The sequence below is a fragment of the Phyllostomus hastatus genome, unplaced genomic scaffold, assembly GCF_019186645.2.
Source record: "Phyllostomus hastatus isolate PE091 unplaced genomic scaffold, TTU_PhHast_1.1 phas_contig_468, whole genome shotgun sequence".
In the NCBI taxonomy this organism is placed as follows: Eukaryota; Metazoa; Chordata; class Mammalia; order Chiroptera; family Phyllostomidae; genus Phyllostomus; species Phyllostomus hastatus.
In genome coordinates, this window is record NW_025333884.1 from 3,264,389 (window position 1) to 3,284,059 (window position 19,671).

A 19,671-nucleotide genomic window follows, 5' to 3' on the forward strand; every position below is an offset into this window, starting at 1 on the left:
AAGGGACTTATCTAAGAAAAGAAGATAAAGAAAAAACATGTATAGTAAAAGGCAGCAAACTCACAATTATTAACAACCACACCTAAAGCAAAACCAAAAGAAACTAAGCAAGCAACTAAAACAGGAACAGAACCACAGAAATGGAGATCACATGAAGGGTTAGCAACAGGGGAGTGTGAGGAGGAGAGAGGGGGAAAAGGTAGAGAATAAGTAGCATACAATGTAGGTAGAAAATAGATAGGGGGAGGGTAAGAATAGTATGGGAAATGTAGAAGCTAAAGAAATTATAAGTACGACACATGGACATGACTAAAGGGGGGATATAGGTGGGAGAGGGTGTACAGTAGGGAGGGGAGTGAAGGGGGGAAAATGGGACAACTATAATAGCATAATCAATAAAATATATTTTTAAAATGTAAAAAAAAACAAATAAAGATCTGAAAATTTTTTTTCATGACACTGTGGTCTAGGAAAATATTTGATATTAAAGCTGGTTTAAATTTGGCTATTATCTTTCAAAGTTATTAACTTAAAATATAGAAAGATTAATTACTAGGCAAGTCTTAAGTTCACCTACTTTTAACTTTTTATTATAGAGAAGGCAGAAAATAAGTTAGAGGCTGTTAATCAATGTCTTATTCTTTATTAGAAATATGTCTCTGCCCTGGCTGGTGTGGCTCATTGGATTGAGTGCCAGCCTGGGAACCAAAGTGTCACAGGCCGGATTCCCAGGCAGGGCACTTGCCTCAGTTGTGGGCCAGGGCCCCAGCTGGAGAGGCGTAAGAGCCAACCACACACTGATATTTCTCTCCCTCTCTTCCTCCCTCTCTTTCTCTTGCTCTAAAAATAACTAAATAAATCCTTAAAAAAATAAAATGTCTCTCAAAATTATAAATGTTTTTACCAATGAAGGTCCCTGAGTTTCTAGATGTTATCAAATATATTTCCCAATGTAAAGAATGCTTTTGTTTACACAACACTGCACTCACTTCAGAAGGCTGTCTGCATCACCACCTCCTGAAGTGAGACTCAACTGTTGGATGAATGGACTGGTCACAACGAGATGGTTGAGTTGGACACAAAAATTCCCTATCAAGGTGATGGTGCTTCAGGAATTCCAACCTATCCCTACTTTGGGAAAATCAGCTAACAGCCTCTCTGTTCCAGTCTCAGATTCCATTCCCTTGTCTCTCTTCCATCAGGCAAGGACACTTCAGTGCCCTACACAGTCAGGGACCTGGTTTCTCTGTCAAAATTCTGGGCATTGTCTGGTCGGGGAAAGATAAAAGCCATGTGCTCCTTGGCAGTCTCAGCCTCTTCCTTCTTCTGCTCCTCTTGGGGGTATAGCTGGTACTGTACTTGTAGTAGGTAGATTCAATGCACCAATGCTCTCACCACCCAGGGGCTTCTCTTCCAACACAAGTAATGCAAAGATTGTTAGGTGGAAGGGTAATGTCTGCATGGTGTGTGTGGTAGCTCAAGATATGGCCCCTTCACCTCAGAGAACAGGTGGCTGCCTGGCCAGCAGCCTTAAGGAGCAAGAACAACAGCCTGCATAACCCAGCCTTCTAAAGGCTCCTGTGTTTATCACAACCCTGCAGCATTCTCACAGGCTACTGTGGCTCCCTTCTGGCTGCCACTGCTCCCTTTCTAGACCTGTAAGTAGCACCAAGGCTGGATGCAGGGTTCAGTCTGTCTTGCAACATTCTGCAGCCATTGGTGAGCTCCCCTGTAACGTGAGTAGTAAGTGTCATGTCCACAGCATGTTCACCTCTGCTGATCCTCCAGGTGGTTTTCTGCAGAGTATTACAAAGACAAGTGCGGTATAGCTGCCTGGTTTGCAACTCCTGAGTAACATATGGTTTGGCAATAAAGATACAAAATGTGAAAATACTTGTTGAAGAAAAAGAAAGCATTTGTTCTAAAGTGGGTTATTTCCCGATAAGAAGAAACAAAGCAAAAGGACTATAAAAGTGGCACATGGTTTATATAAGTTAAAGAAGTTTCATAAAGAGATCTCCAAATTATATAGGTAAGCTTAATAATGAATTTAACTAGGTAAATGAATCTAAATATCAAAAGTAAGCTAACACAGAATTTATATGGGTCTCTTTCAGTATGTTAAGCAGGAAAAAGTTCTTGTATCTTCCTAGAAAAGTCAGATTGTTTTATTACAACATTTATATGTTATAGTGTGGTAATAACATACTTGATCAATTTCAAGAAAATAATTTCTCTTCATCCTAGGAATTGAAATTTTGCCAGCATGTATTAATGTTTCTTACATTTTATTATCACCTTAACTAAATAAAAAATCAAATATTATTTCATAACAATATATAATTAGGTCAAATAAGTTTGACGAGCATCTCAGAATTGAAATTTTAAGACTCCTTCTTAACCTAGAAATGTCTTGGAGATAATTCAGTGGGTCCCTGAAATATCTCAAGGATTTATTCTTTCTCCTTACAAAGGAGAAATTTTGGACGAATTAGGCCTATTTCCTATGCTTAAATCACATGAAAAAGTTTTCAAATTAAAGAGAGAGTAACTAGGTTCTATGTGTACAAACATGTTATTAGTAAAGCAAACATTCTACAAGGTATGTAAATCTCCAAGAGTGTAACAGTGCCCACACACGTTCAGAAGGTGATTGAGATATGGTGTTCTGTCCAAAAGAGGTAGATCCCTGAAAATCACATTGGGATCAGACCTGTAAGCGTGTCATTTCTTTTTGTTATCTAAAGACAGTCACTGTTTTGTTCGGATACGTTTACAAATAAGTCTCATCATTTACAAATCCATGGAAGAGCTGTGAGCTCTTCCAAATCATTTTCTAAAAATAAAATTTCAGATCATTCCAATGAACAGGACAAATTTATAAAATTCTAAGCAATAACTGAACTGGCCATGCATCTGCTGCCTCAAGTCCGGTCAAGCAGATCATCAGTCATCAGCTGCACCAACCAGGGAAAACAGACATGAAATGGGCAGTGCGAATGCATCCCCCAAGATTCCTCCACCCTCACCCTAGGTGTCTCCTTGACAATTGGTCCAAGCTAAGGGCAATAATCGGGAGAAAAAAATGCCTCATCATCCTTTGCAATGCCACTGGCCTCAATATAAACTCAAAGACAGAAAAGTCAGGCCCGTAACTGAATCTCTGAATTGTAACATTACTGTCCAACTAGATTTGTTTTGCAAAAATGAAGACAAGTGGAAGAAATGCCTTATACTTGGATGTTTGTGGCCCTTTACCAAGATAGGGATTAAGAAGTCTTGTAGAATGTTTGTTCCCACAAAGAGAGATGACTTAGAGAAAAAAACACCTTCCTCACAGCCCTGGTAAGAGGCTGGCCTATGTTTCTAGAGATTCAAACAAAACCCATGGTGAGTGCAGAACAGCCTGCTCCCGCTCACTCCCCTGCTGCTTCCCAAACAGCAGCAGCACCTGTTTCATTTCTCTGTCTGCAACACAGAACTGCCAGCTCCTGCCCAGGTTTACAGTCCTACTACTACCAGAAGTGAAATTCAGTTAACACCCAAACCCTAACATGTCACCTCTGAGGAAAGTAGCAAACTTGGAGCCTGGTTAAGAATTATTTGCATATGTGTTCCCTTTTCTATGTAGTAAGAAGCAAGGAAAATTCCAGAGCCAGTGCAATAGGAAAACTGAGACAAGAAAATTAAACAAAGTCAAACAGTTTGAGCAACTTACAGCCAGCGGGTAATTCACAAGACCCTATCTCCCCTAACCAGGGGCACTTGAGCACAAATGGTTCATAAGTCCCCTCCCTGACCAGAGAATACACAGCTTCAATCTCCCTGGTCTGGAACACAGAGAACGAGATCAAATGTCAACTGTGCCAGCTAACCCAAGCTCACATGAATTCAGGGAAGCAAGTAACAACAAACCCCATTAAAGCCAGCCACACTCAAGATAAAAGTAAACCACCATAGCAAACCAAAAATATTCCCAAAATTTCCTGGAAGACTGTCACAGGCCAAATAGAAATAAAAAGCTCTCAGGACAAAGGCTCAGGGCTGGCTGGTTCTGGAACACATCCATGCCCCTTCCCCGGCATGACCTTTACCAGTCCCCATGAGATTTGCAGCCAGTGGCATCCTGACTCCAAACTACCCTTTGAAAATCTGTGAAAGGCTTCCTTTGCTCTGACTTCCCTGTGACCTGAAAGGAGCCTTGCTATGGCTCACTCCTTTCTTACAACTTTTCAAAGGAGCCAAAGCAGAGCACCACCTAGTCTCCTGCTAATTCCTCTACCCCAAGTCCTTCCTTGGTTGCACTGTCCCCACCTTCTTAAACATATCCTGAACAATCACCTGGACTCCTGTTGTGAAATCTTTCCTGCACCAAGGTCAAAACCCCACACACTACAGGCTGCCTAAGGAGGATCCGCTCCACGTTCGTGCCTTCCTGTAACAATTTGACTGTGGGTACCATTTGAGAATCAAAGATTCAAATGCAAGGTGCCTCACTCAGACTATGGGAAGTCTGATCATGACCACCTATTTCACTGTGCATGAGCTTTCAGATTCCAAAACACCCTGCACATCCTGATGCCACCGGGTCTCCTTCAGAAACCTGTTCCATCCCAAGAGCCCCCATGATATTTAAGACCAGAAAAATGGGATTACATTACACTACAAAACAAGGGCTATTTGAATTATCAAATGACTGGACTTTTTCAACTGATAAAGAATGTTAATACTGGAGGCTAAAACAAAAGTGGCCAGTACATTGTGCAAAATGTAGAGAAAAAATATTAAAACTTGATTCCAATATGAAAAAATTTTTATTTCATAAAGCAAGAAAGGTCAGACATGAGGGAAATTCTACTCTGCACCTTTGTTGTTTCACTGTCCTTTTGTTATAAGAAACTGACAAAACTCCTATCACATTAGCTAGAACATAGGATCAGACATTTAGCAGAGATACAGACATAGCAAATGCACATCTGAGAAAAGACTCACCATAAATCCTTAGAAACATAATTACAAAACAACAGTGCAATAGCAGTGCAAAGATAAAAAAGTTTATGTCAAAAAATTTGACTGACCAAACCAAATATTCTCCAGGATGTGGAGGAACGGAATCTCTCACACAATGCTAGTAGAATGCAAAAAGGTACAATCAGTCTAGATCAAAAGTTGCTAATCTCTGTAACTTATGATTCAGCTGCCCTATGACTCAGACTGTGCACTGAGTTATGGACAAAGGTAAATGAAACTTATGTGTATATAAAGAATTATAACAAATATTTATACCAGTTTAATTTTAAATAGTCAAAAATTAGAAATAACCAATTATATGGATCAATACATAGTGCTACCTTGAAAGATCAGAATATTTCTCACTTCTGGCCAAGATAGAGGTGTAGGTAGATACAATTTGCTTTCTCACACAACTGAAAAGACAGCAAATTTAGAAACAAAAAAGTAACCAGAACTGCCAAAAATCGAACTGCATGGGAAGTCTGACAACCAAAGACTTAAAGACACATTCATCCAGAGTGGTAGTAGGGGCAGAGACAAGCAGCTGGGGCAACAAGGTCACCCGGCAAGGTAGTTGCAGACTGTGTGGGCCAAGCTCTGGCTGGTAGAATGAAGGTCCCACATTGCGTGGGGATAAACCAGGAGGAACAATTGGAAGGCAAGATGGACAGCACAACCAAGGCTTCCAATGTAGGAAACTAAAGCCTGAAAACCTCTGACTGTAAAATTCTGTGGGTGTTACAGTGGTGGGAATAACTCCCAGTCTCACAGGACAGTACAATGGAGGGACATACAAGTCCCTAGAATGTACACAAACCCACCCAACTAGGAATCAGCACCACAAGGGCTCAATTCTCTGGTGGGGAGCAGAAGTGACTGAAAGTGGAGACACAGCCAAGCAAGCCACATGGTTCCCTCTCAGACCCCTCCCTCATATACAGCACTCACAACATGGTGAAGTGGGTTACTCTGCCCTGGTGAATACCTAGGGCCCTACCCCTTACCATGTAAGACCAGCGCCAAGACAAAGAAATATAGCCCAAATGAAAGAATACATCAAAGCTCCAGAAAAACAACTAAGCAATGAGGACATAGCTAACCCAGAAGATGCTGAGTACAAAACACTGATAATCAGGATGCTCACAGAAAATCCTGAGTATGGTTGCAAAATAGAAGAAGTCTATGAAAAGTGAAATAAAGAAAGATATGCAGGGAACTAACAGTGAGAGGAAGGAAACCAAGACTCAATGATTTGAAACAGAAGGAAAAAGTAAACATTCAACAGGAACGGGAGGAAAAAAACCAGGATTCAAAAAACTAGAGAGACTTAGGAACCTGTGGGACAACTTTAAACAGTCCACTGTCCATATCATAGGGGTGCCAGAAGAAGGGGAAGATCAAGAAATTGAAAACTTATTGCAAAAAATAATGAAGGAAAACTTCCTCAATCTAGCCAATGAAAGAGAATTCCAGGAAGTCCAGGAAGCTCAGAGAATCCCAAAGAAATTCCACCCAGGGAGGACCACACCAAGACACATTAGAAATAAATTATCCAAGATTAAAGATGAGAAGAGAATCCTAAAAGTGGCCAAAGAAAAGTAGAAACTTAACTGCAAGGGAATGCCCATAACACTATCAGCTGATTTCTCAAAGCAAACCTTACAGACAAGAAGGGGCTGGAAAGAAGTATTACAAGTCATGAAAGGCAAGGACCTACATCCAAGATTACTCTATCCAGCAAAGCTATCACGTAGAACGGAAGGGCAAAGTGCTTCTCAGATAAGGTCAAGTTGAAGGACTTCCTCATCAACAAGCCCTTATTATATGAAATATTAAAGTGAGTTATCTAGAAAAGATAAAAAATATACACAGTAAAATGACAACAGACTCACAAGTATCACCAACTGAACCTAAAAACAAAAACAAAGAAAACACCTAGAACAGGAACAGAATCACAGAAATGGAGATCTAATGGACGGTTACCAGTAGGGAGGGGGGAGGGAGTAGAATAGGGGGAAAGGTACAGGGAATAAGAAACATAAATGATAGGCACAAAATAGACAGACAGAGGGAGGCTAAGATGTGGAGAGCCGAGAAAGGTAATACGTGCCAAAGGAGTTGGAAGCAGGCCTTGGAAGATTGCCTGATAGACTGTTGTAAGAAAAGAATGACTTGGCTGCTTGCTATATCACTGTACCAAGAAGGAGCAACAAATGTTCTTTAAAAATAAAATGTACCTAGCCTTGTGGTTTTTCTTTCTCACGCTCTGCTTCAAAGCTTACTCAATATATACAGCCTGACTTCACCAATAGAGTTCCCTCCTCTGCATTCCAGAGAAGGGACTCCACCTGACCCCCCTCTGACACTGTCTCTTTATTTCTTAATCCCCCATTGCCTTTGTCGCCTTCCATTGGGACCTGACAGATACAGCTGCACTGGTCAAGGCACTAAGAATAGTATAGGAAATGGAGAAGCCAAAGCACTTGTATGTATGACCTATGGACATGAACTAAGGGGGAGGGGGAATGCTGGTGAGAGTTGGGTACAGGGGGAGAAAGTGGAGAAAAATTGGGACAATGGTAATAGAATAATCAATAAAATATACTTAAAAATAATTATTTCTCAGCAAAAGCAGAGGAGCCACTAATATATCATTAATAAATCTCCAAATACATATGCAAAGTATATGATAGCAGAATGTTATTCGTACCATCTAAAATTTAAAAACTGCAAAGCTATTTATTAGAATGGAACAAAAATCATTATTTACTTCCAGAGTTGTGAGGAGCAGGAGAGATTAAAATGGCCATGAGGTAAATTCCCAGAGGCAGTAATGGTCAGTACTGTGACAATGGTGATGGTTTCAATGTCATGTATAAGTGTAGACTGACCAACCATTATACTTGAAATATGATGTTTACTAATTGTAGCATTTTGAAAGTGGTTCAACATTTTAAAAATGTGTACATGCAACTCATTTTGAAAATAGGATTAGCAACTCTATATTCAATTCATTTTCTCATGTGCTCTGGGTGTGGCTTTGCCTCAGTAACAGCAAATAAAGGAAAAAATAAAAAACTCACTGAAAGCAACAGCACTGTGGCTGGGTAAAAATAGCTACATCCCTGAACAAAATTCACTTTTTCTTCATTTTTCTTTCTACCAGGACACCAGTGGCTCTGAAAGGAACATCTCAGAGGTGACAGAAATCCACAAACTTTTAAAAAAATTTTTAATCATTTAAGAGAGAAACAGAAAGGGGGGAGAAAGGGGGAGACAGGGAGAAAGGGGGCAAAAGAACAAGAAATCTGGATTTGTAGTTCTACTTACAAGTGCATTCATTTGTTGCTTCTCGTACGTGCCCTGACCAGGAACTGAAATCAGAACCTTGACATATCAAGATGATACTTTACCCAACTGAGCTACCTGTTCGGGGCCACAACACCTTCTGATTATATTCCATGACAATGACTCAATCAACAGAGATAAATATCCCTGCAGATCCTGCAATTTGTGTAAACACCAATCCTGCAGTCTTTTTCTCAGAAACGTTTCTGGATGCACGCTGAGAAAATGCACATTCTGTCTACTTGCCTCAGTCTCTTCCAGCACCTGGTCACAGAAGTGTTTCTCTTGCAATCAGTTTTCCTGACTTCTGTGGTTCTACCACTTTACCATCCCTCATGGAACTGCAGACATTATGGAACATGGCACTTTGCAAGGACTGGGCCAGAGATTTCCTGCAATAATATTGCCACCCTTTATATGGAAAAAAATCATGATGCTCCCAGAAATATTGAGGTTGGCATACCTACCCCTTCTTTGCACTGATGTTCATGTCTCCTGAAACTCACAGCATTGAAGCATTGAAACTATAAGAACTACAAAGCCCACATTCTTGCCTGGGGAGACATGACCAGGAATGCAAGACTGGCAAAAACCACTCAGTTGATAACTGTAGCAAACTGTCCCCATGCAGGTAGAGAAGGTTGAGACACACATAAAAGTTCTTCACATCTTGATGCCTCTGGGCCCAAAACTCTTTATAAACTACTGCACACAATAAGTAGAGCACCCAAGATTAAAGAAGGCCTGGGAAATAGTCCTCCATTATTTTACCAAGTCAAGGAAGATCAGCTTGGCAGTTCCTGCAATGGTGATCTGCACACTCAAAAACGATCTCTGGTTATGGAAAAATGAGCATGTCTCACAAAAATGCAGTCCTCCTACAAGCTGACATCTGAATTCAGATGATGTTGTCTGAACCAAAATTGAGTCAGGTCACTGCACCAAGCAGTGAGAGTACAAGGAAAAGAGAATGAAAAACCTAGGCTACTCTTAATTTTCTCCAATAAATCACACAACAGTTACCTTTTCTGGCCACATCAACCATCATGACTCATGGAATCTCTTAGAACATTATAGGCAGTACACAGGATATACCTTCAACAGAAATATGCAGTGACGAGGATCTGGCAAACTACGTGGGTAAATCAAGAAAGTGCAACATGGACACACAGGCTTCACATATGAAAGGTTATCATGGGAACCACCTTACTGTTGCTGCTTGGCTGTATGAGTTCAGACAAGGCTTCACAGAATTCCCTGTCACTGTTACCATGAAAATAAAATCCTGAACATGTCCCAACATCTGAGACCTTCTGCATATTCACTGTACTAACAAGGCCTTTCTCCTGTGTGAAATCTCTCATGATAGCGCAGGCTAATTTTACTGCGATAAGATTTCCCACATTCACTGCACTCATAAGGCTTTTCTCCTCTGTGAAATCTCTCATGATAGCGCAGGCTAATTTTACTGCGATAAGATTTCCCACAATCACTGCACTCATAAGGCTTTTCCCCTGTGTGATAATCCTGATGGTAACGTAGGCCAGAGTGACTGCGGTAAGATTTCCCACATTCGCTGCACTCATAAGGACTTTCTCCTGTGTGAAAACTCTGATGAGAACGAAGGCCAGTTTTACTGTGGTAAGATTTCCCACATTCACTGCACACATAAGGCCTTTCTCCTGTGTGAAAACTCTGATGACAACGAAGGCCAGTTTTACTGTGATAAGATTTGCCACATTCACTGCACACAAAAGGCTTTTCTCCTGTGTGAATATTCTGATGACAACGAAGTTCATTCTTTCGGAGGAAAGATTTCCCACAGTCACTGCATTCATACAGCCTTTCTCCAGTGTGAAGTCTCTGATGAAAACGAAGTACACCCTTTTGGGAGAAAGATTTCCCACATTCACCGCATTCATAAGGCCTTTCTCCAGTATGAACTCTCTCATGACGACGAAGTGCACTCTTTTGAAAGAAAGATTTCCCACATCCGCTGCACTCATACGGCCTTTCTCCACTGTGAAGACTTTTATGAGAGCAAAGGCCAATTTTACTCTGAAAAGACTTCCCACATTCACTACATTCATAACTTCTCCCTCCAGTATGAACTCTCTGATGAGAACGAAGTGCACTCTTTTGGAAGAATGATTTCCCACATTCACTGCATTCATGAGGTCTTTCTCCAGTGTGAAGACTCTTATGAGAGCAAAGGCCACTTTTACTCTGATAAGATTTCCCACACTCACTGCATTCATAAGGCCTTTCTCCAGTGTGAACTCTCTGATGACAATGAAGTGAAGTCTTTCGGAAAAAAGATTTGCCACATTCACTGCACTCATAAGGCCTCTCTCCAGTGTGAAGTCTCTGATGAGAAAGAAGGATATCATTTCTGTTAAAAGATTTCCCACATTGATTGCACACATAAGACTTATCTCCAGTGTGAATTTTCCCATGTAAATACAGGCTATTTCTTCTTTTAAAAGACTTCCCACATACACTGCACTGATAGGGCCTTTCTGCAGTGTGAACTGTCTGATGACGATGAAGTTGAGACAGTTTTGTAAAAGATTTCCCACATTCACTGCACTGATGGGGCTTTTCTCCACTGGGAACTCTCTGACAATAATGAAAGCTAGAAATTCTGGAAACATTTTTCCCGTCATCATGGCACACAAAACACTGTCTCCCAGTATGAACACTCTTCTTTTGAACATAGGCGTGGTTACAGCCAATGGCTTTTTTAGATTCACTCAGGGTGAAATGATTTTCTCTGCTTTGATTAGTGTCTCCAGATGGCGAGATTTCATTTGGCCTGTCCGTGGTGTGAGGAGCTTCTTGTTGGAGATGTTCTGACTCAGTAACGGTGTCCTGTCCAACCTCCCCACAGGTAAAAAGCTTCTTGGACACACTGTCATTGCAGCCCTCTACAAGTAGGATCCTGTCCCCACCTCTTCTGAAAGGCTTCTTTTTCACATGGTGCTCTTGGTACTGGTGACACTTTGTACTAATGTAAAATTGTTTTGCACATGCCCCACACTGTAATAGTTGCTGGCTGTGTTGCATTTCCTGCTCTTTGGTCAAGTGGAAAATGTATCTTAGCACTAGCCCACAACTCTCACACGGGTGACTCTTCTGGGAAGACAAAGCCACCTTGGGATTCTCTGACTTTACCATCCTTACAGAAACATTTTGTTGAGTCACTTCTTCCACAACCTTTGCTCCACAGCAGCAACCTGAACAAAAGGAAACACTGGTGAAATATATGTTGACCTTATGAAGAAGGAATATCCTCATCATAAATGACCAGCTCTCACAGCTAGGTATGATTGTATGAAGTCATTTTCAAGAGATGTGAGTTACACACTGAAAAAATGGCTGTTATACATTACTTGGCCAAAAAGTACAGCAGTGTTGGTGACTTCACCAAGGAATAGACACGAGTTAGGATGAAACATGAAGCAGATAGTCAAGGTCTTCTACTACTACTACTACTACTACTACTACTACTACTACTACTACACTACTACTACTACTACAAGGCAGGGCAGGGCCGGGCAGGACAGGCAAGGCTGGTGTGGCTCAAAGCATTGACTGTCAGCTTGCAAAATGTAAGGTTACTGGTTCAATTCCTAGTCAGGACACATGCCTGTGTTGTTGGTCAGGTCCCCGGATGAGGTCGTACAAGAGGCAACCGATCGATGTACCTCTGACATGTTCCATGTTTCTCTCACTCTTACTGTCCCTCCTTTCCCCTCACTCTAAAAATATATACAATCTTTTTAAAAAATTGTTGAGGAGCAAAGTTTAGATAGGTGAAGATTACCTTTGGACTGGAAATCTGACTAGAAATGATACCTCAGAACTGAATAGTTGACACTTTGTCAACAATAAACACACATAAGTAGAATAGGGTGAGGAACTGGCAATGGTAACAAAATACTAATCAACAAAATGGGTTCCTAGTTATGACTTTAGCAAAGCCCATGTGCCAAACCCTCTCCATCACTCCTTCACCAAAACATGACAGCCTCTCTGTCCACGATGGCATGGACAGAATTGTGTTTTTCCTGGAATGCCCAAATGAAATGCCCCCTTTAATCCCAGTGGAGCCATTACATGGAATACACATGATATAAATTCAAAGAGAAGAACTGAAGAGGTGGGTGGGCAACACTGTGGTAGAACAAGAAAGCCCATGAGACCACAGAGAAGAGGTCTATGTGAGTGACTTCAGCAAGATGGGTGAATAAGAAATAGGAGAATTCTCCCTTCTTCTACAACAAGTACACAGCTATCCACAAACAGAATCAATCCTGGAGGAGGGAAATATAAATCTAATTAAGATTTTTAGAAAATCAGCCTTGACCAGGTAGCTCAGTTGGTTAGAGCAGTGATCCCCAACCCTGACCACAGACCCATACCACTCTTCAGCCTATTAGGAACTGGGCTGCAAGTGAAGCTCCCTTGAAGGAGAGGGGTCCTCCTGTCTCCTCCCGGACCCAACCACAGTGGGTGAGCAAGAAGCTCACCTGAGCTGCATCTCCCAGTTCCCCTCCCCTCAACCCCCTACACTCCCATGTCACCCACCCCACCTTCCAGTATAAAGGTTCCCGGGGCCAAAAAGGATGGAAACTGCTGGGCTAGAGCATCCACCCAATAAGCCAAGATTGTGGGTTCAATCCCAGGTCAAGGCACATACAAGAAAGAAGTAACCAATGAATGCATAAATAATTGGAACAACAAAGTGATGATTTTTCCTCTTTCTCCCTTCTCCTTGTCTCTCTAAATTCAATAAACAAGCATACATACATACATATAAACAAACACAAGACAAGCAGCAAAACAATGTGCAAAAAACATAGACCACAGAAAAGAAGACAGCAAAGATGGGTTAACAAACAAGTTTGAATATAGCAAGGGTCAAAAACAAGGGTCACAGTTACTTCAATCAATTACTGTGATTACACTCAGGTTAGCCTTAGTGCACTATTCCGTGAAACACACAGGAAATTTTTGTTTTTAGGAAACAGAACAGACCCTGCAACATCTGTGAACTCCCCATGGTTTATAAATCAGAGGACCCTACAAGTTCCTCAGAAACCCAAGTCCTATGAAACCCAAAATACATCCCTTTGTCCACAACCTAGTCCAGGAAGAACCAAGAATTCAGTGCCACCAAAGACTTCAAAACCCTTGACTGTCATTGAAAAGAAATGCTGCCAAAGCAACGGCTGACCTGCACATTCTTTTTTATTTTCACCTGAACTCATGCAGAATCAAGGAGACTAGGTTGGTGGGACTTGTCTAAGACTGAGACACAACATCAACTCAGGCGACCCTGAAATCCACATGTAGATGAATCTATCCCTCTAACCAGAATTAATCCATAAAATGGAAAGGAGTTACTGCTTCAGCAAATGCATAGACATTAATTGAGGATTAAAAGAAATACTAAAAACAAGGACATGACCAAGAGAACATAATAATTTCCCAGTGATTGATAACAAACACATGGATTTCAATGTACAGCCTGATAAGGAATCCAAAATATTTACTTTCACAAATATACGTGAGCCACCAGACAATGCAAAGGCAACCCAGTTAAAGAAGAAACCAGCATGAGAATAGGAGAATATCGGGTACACAGAAAAATTTAATAAAACAGCACTGATAGGTGTGGCTCAGTGGATTGAGTGTTGGCTTGTGGACCAAAAGGTTGTCAATTCCATTCCTTGTCAGGGCACATGCCTGGGTTGAGGGCCAGTTTCTGGTGGGGGCCATGTGACAGGAAAAAGCAAATTTTGATGGCATCACACTTTCTGACTTCAATCTACAACAAAGCCTCAGCAACTAAACTGCGTTTCATTAAAATGAACACCGACCACTAGAACACAACAGAAAACACAGAAATAAACACAGGCACTTATGTTCAACTAATCTTTGACAAAAAAACACAAGACATATGAGAAATAAAAAATAGCTTGCTAGTCCTGGCTGGCGTAGCTCAGTGGACTTAGCGCAGGCTGCGAACCAAAGTGTTGTAGATTTGATTCCCAGTCAGGGTACATGCCTGGGTTGCAGGCCATGACCCCCCCAACCGCACAATGATGTTTCTCTCTCTCTATCTCCCTCCCTTCCCTCTCTAAAAATAAATAAAATCTTTAAAAAAATAGCTTGCTTAGTAAATAGTGTAGGGAAAAATGGACATTCACATGTAAAACAAAAAAACTGGACACCACTGATAAAAATGAGCACAAACTTCATGAAAAATTCAATGTCAGTGCTGGAACTTAAAACTTCTTCAGACAACCTAGAGAAGTTTTAGATATTTGCTTTTCATAAAATCATATAAATTTTTAAAAAAGACTTACTTATTTTCATTCTCAAAAGAAGGGAAGAGAGAAAGAAAGGGAAAGAAACACCAATGTGAGAAAGAAAAATCAATCAGTTACCTCCCACATGTAACCAACTAGGACTCTGGACTGCAACACAGGCATGTGCCCTAACCTGGAAGCCAACAGGTGACCTTCCAGTTTGCAGGACTTAGTCTCAGCAGTCATGGCTGAAGATTTGTTCTTGAAATAATCTTCTGAAGGTGACCACCACTACCATGCAAAAAAGCAAATATAAGCAGGATGGACTACCACAATGAAAAAACTTTTTCACAGGTCAGCATGTAACATAATGAAATGAAAAGGCAGCCCTGACCAGTGTGGCTCAGAGGATTGGACATCATCCCTCAAAGCTAAAGGTGGCCTGTTGGATTCCCTGTAAGGGCACACAATTGGAGTGAGGATTCAGTCCCTGATGGGGGCAGCAGAGAGAGGGGAAGAAGCAATGTTTCTCCCTCACATCACTGTTTTTCTCCCTCTGTCTCCTCTATCTAAAAAGAGAAGTCAATATAATATAAAAATAATAATAACAAAAAAAGAAAAAAGTTAACCCCAGGATGGGATAACATACTTGGACACCATACAGAAATGTATCTTGGAGATATTATGGGTTCAGGTTACAAAAAGTCACATAAATTTATGAAGGCTATTGACAAAGTAACACCTTAGTCTAAAAAGAAAACAGAAAACTTTCTACATAACTTAAATAAAAATAATTTATCCATAACCACTGGTACCCATCATTTCATTTACTGAAAAATTGGAAACACTACATTTCCTGAATGCAGAGTTGCAATACTGAAATTCTAAAACAATAAACAAAAAAAAGCAATGTCTGCAAAGGAAAGTTAAACAAATGAGAAAAGCTGTATACCAGTAGGAGAAAAGGAATTAATATATAAAATACAGAAGTGATCGAAAAGACTCATTAGCCAAAATTGTACACTTTTCCAAAATATGTATATGCAAATGATCAATAGGAATACAAAAAATACTTCTTGTCACAAATCAAGGAGGTATTTATCAGACTTCACACAACATTACAAACCACAAAACCTTCCCTGTGAGTTCATTAAAACAGGGACTGGCATTGCAGGGACAGAAAAGAGTGGTGCAAACACAGCAGCCCTACCAAAGAAAGCAACTGTTCAGAAAACTGAAAATCGAGCAGTGCTTATACTCCACAAATGACGAGGGAGTACCCCCTAGAGAACAAGGAGCATAAGGAAATGCAAAGCCTGGTCCACACCACTGGCACAGTGAAGACATTACCTAGGGAAGATATAAGCTCAAAGTTCTCCAGCATCACATCCAGGTACAGGCGTCTCTGAGCTTCATCAAGGAGATGCCATTCTTCCCTGGAGAAGTACAGGGCAATGTCTGCAAAGGTCACACCAACCTATCACAATGGAGACAAACGAAAGAAGAGCTGTATATCTGAGATTCCCCCCCACCCCCAATATTACTTCTTTCAGATCTTCCCCTCCCTGTATTTCCTCCAGGGCTCCCCAGTTCAGTGTGGACATCAGGCCCTAATGTCAATGTTAGCTGCTCTCTCTTCACAGTCCCAGTAATTACTGTTAGCATGGTCAGCAACAGCAATGTAGACAGAAGTCATGGAAGCCCTAGGCCACGACTACAGGCTCCCAACCTTCCTGCCACAGTCTCTCAGATCATGCCTCCAAGGCACAGCCAAACATGAGCTTAGGATTCACCCCATATCCTCACACCAGGACCCAGGATATCCAGCTCACACTTCCTCTAGGTGTGTACACCATTGTGGAATGTCTGCCTCCTTCACAACTTCAGACTGCAGGTCCACTCCCTCAGGTCTGCCACCTTCCCGCTGTACACAGGACGGGCATCTCTCTGGACTCATCCATGAACTAGGCATATGGCAGCCAAAGAGTGCTTGCTATGTTCCAGCAGGATCCCGCACAACCCCAGTTTTCTGTTGGATCTTATAGCCCGGTAAAGCCCCGAATTATTGGCCCTGAAGTCCACCCTGCCCCCTCTTTGCTCTTTGCTTCTATAATCCTCACCGACTTCCGCACGGGGGTTTCAGATACGAATAGGCCCTGCCCCCTCTGCTCTGTACTCGCAGTGTCCTCAGAAACCACAACACTCCTCTCTTCAAAGAGCCATCGTCTCAGACCCACCCACGAAGCTTGGGCTGCAGGGCGTCTGCACACGGGATGCAGAGTTCGGGGTGTGGTAAGGCAGTTGAGGTGGGTGGAGGTGTGAGGGGGCAGCACTTACCTCAGCCAGACGTCTCAGCGAGGCCTCCAACGCACTCTGAGCTGCAGGCCTGGACTTAGACGCAGGAGAAGAGGGCGCCCCCGCCATGGCGACCCCTGTCTCGGCCCTGGCGCGGGCCACCAGGGCATCGTCGCCCAGCTTCTCCCTCTCAGGTGAGCTTTGTGAACCGCGAATCTGGCGCCTTCTCCGCTCAGGCATTTCCACCAGCACCCAACGAACTGAACCTTCTGAGCAAGTAATGAAGGGGATTGTGACAGAAGGAATTTGCCCGCCATGAGAAGGACACCGGAAGTCCCGCCCCTGTTAGTCTTTCCCACGGAAATGACTTTTCTGACACCCCCGACCCCCAATTGGGTAGGCGTGGTCGTATTCCCTGCAGTGTCCTGAGACTCCAAGGCCGTGACTAGGAGTTGTCCCACATCACTACAGTAGAAATGACCAAGACCAATGCCTAAAGGCGCTGGATATACGAGGTCCCAACAAAAAACGCTTCTTCAATATGGCTGAAGAAAGTCATCATGTTTTCCTGGTGAAAGGGTTTCAGCCTATGTTAATTAAAACAAGTTATCTGTGAGCCCAGCATAGGAACTCATAATACAAAAGGTATGCCTGCATTGCAGAGTCCTGAAAATATGTACACAAATGACCTGTTTACACCATCATATATGTATGTGGCAAGTATAACACAAGTCTGTAGGATAAGCCTTTGAACAAAAAAAGACTAAATGCATAATATAAACAGTAAGTGGAATTCTATTGTTCATTTATAACTTGAACATCAATTTATCAATTAAGATAATTGAATTCTGACGGTGATTGGTGTCTTTGTTAATGTGTAAATGCATTTGTATTTATCATAGAAAGAGAATCTGTTCTTTACTGACATAATTAAGACATGAGGTGAAATGCTGTCTCAGGCATTCTCAATGTTTCAGATTACAAACATGTATATACATTATAGTTAGGATAAAAGCAGCATATATTTATCATGATAGTTGACCCATGTATAGCTCAGACACTTTAAAAATCACATGAACCATTATAAGTTATAAGTAATTGTGGGTATGCATATGTGTAATAAACATTAAATTTCATTATAATTAGGTAAGAAGCATTTCCTATTGAAAATGTCAGAGCAGCCCTAGCCAGTGTGGCTCAGTGGATGAGTGCCAGCATGTGAACCAAAGGGTTGCTGGTTCCATTCCTAGTCAGGGCACATGCCTGGGTTGAGAGCCAGGTCTCCAGCTGGTGATGTGTAAGAGGCAACCACATGTTGATGTTTCTCTCGCTCTCTTTGTGCCTCCCTTTGCCTCTCTCTAAAAATAAATAAATAATACCTGTTTAAAAAAAAGAAAATTTCAAAGCATCTATGACACTGAAATAGAAACCACAATTTGAAATAATTGAACTAAGTAATGTACCAGAGTTCAGAAAAATCTAAAAACTTACCAGAAATCATAAAAGTCACTTGTGCATGAACATAATCCCCAGCACCCTGGAAATGGCACAAGGATCACAGCAGTGGCCTGACACTGGCAGCGAACTACTGCCATGGGAAGACTCTACAGTGTTTTCTTGTACATGAAACATCTTTCCCATTAAATCGAACCCTTTTCCCCTCCTTTAAATGTGTGCTCTTAACCTCCTCAGGATCCACATGCTTCTCACTCTTGAGTGCTGGTCAATTTATGTTTCCACATAACAGATCAGCTAACAATGTATTATACCATGGAAGATTTTCCTTTTGAATTGTTGGCTGCTCCTTCAACAAAGTCTTGGAACAACCCTGGTTGTGATCACATTTCTTTAATCACTGCTGTGTAACACACTCCTAGTTCAGCCTCTGAAGCAGTGAGATAATTAGTAAATAATAGTTAAAACAATGAAACATAATGCCATGGCTATTCCCCACAATTCCAAGTTTGTCTCCTCACACCTTGCTGTATCTTTCTCACCTCACTTTTTTCTCCTCAAATTCTAATGAATATAAGGGATTCACACTTTGTAGAAACGAGACTTTCATGGTAGCCAAGTTTCCCTCATAGCTATAGTTCAAGTAAACTTTCCTACCTCTTAGAACTCACTGTCCATTAATTACTATCCACTAAGACTTAGCTTCAGAGCCTGTTGTTTTCTAGCTATTTTAAAATGCTCATTTAGGGGGAGGTGGGTATAAGGGGGTTAAATGACAAGGCAAAAAAGTCAATAAAATTTGAAAAAAATTAAAGGAGAAAAGGAAAAAATACTTAGAGATTTGGCATAAATTGATGAAAACCTTTCAGAAAAGGAAAAAGACTACTGAAAAGTGAAAAATTTTAAAAATTAAAAAGGCTAAATTTATAACTGTATAAATCATCATTCATACCTTTATACAGTGTTCTCTCCCTCATTTTTATGCCAGAAGGTATCTCCCATCCCATGGAGACACTGCCACGGCATTAACTGGTGTAACTGTCATCATTTACCAGCAAGGCGGTAAAATCCTAATGTGAGAAACTTTTCTCTCAGGTTCATATGCCCACATTCCCAAAACACACTGAACTCAACATTACAGGCATCCTGGTGCCAAATGTAAATTTGGTACATTGTCGCTGATTCCAAGTAAATGTTTTACTCTTAAGTTTTTGGAATAGAACTTGTCTAGAAAATTCAATAA

General features: G+C 41.3%; 1 protein-coding gene across 3 annotated transcripts in view; it reads right to left on the reverse strand.

Annotated features, from left to right (window-relative positions):
* The window catches only part of LOC123822904 (zinc finger protein 256-like), a 36,186-nt gene extending 18,895 nt beyond the window's left edge, over window positions 1–17,291 (reverse strand). The window contains exons 1-3 of one of the 3 annotated variants that reach the window (XM_045845077.1): window positions 17,016–17,291; window positions 16,029–16,155; window positions 7,910–11,597 (exon numbers count right to left, since the gene is read on the reverse strand). In XM_045845077.1, coding sequence (XP_045701033.1) covers window positions 9,691–11,597; window positions 16,029–16,155; window positions 17,016–17,213 — 2,232 coding nt within the window. In that variant the 5' untranslated portion in view covers window positions 17,214–17,291 and the 3' untranslated portion in view covers window positions 7,910–9,690. Of the gene's footprint in view, window positions 1–7,909; window positions 11,598–16,028; window positions 16,156–17,015 lie in introns of those variants that run through there. The other 2 variants (XM_045845075.1, XM_045845076.1) reach the window with 2 other exon arrangements.
* Window positions 17,292–19,671: the final 2,380 nt, after the last annotated feature.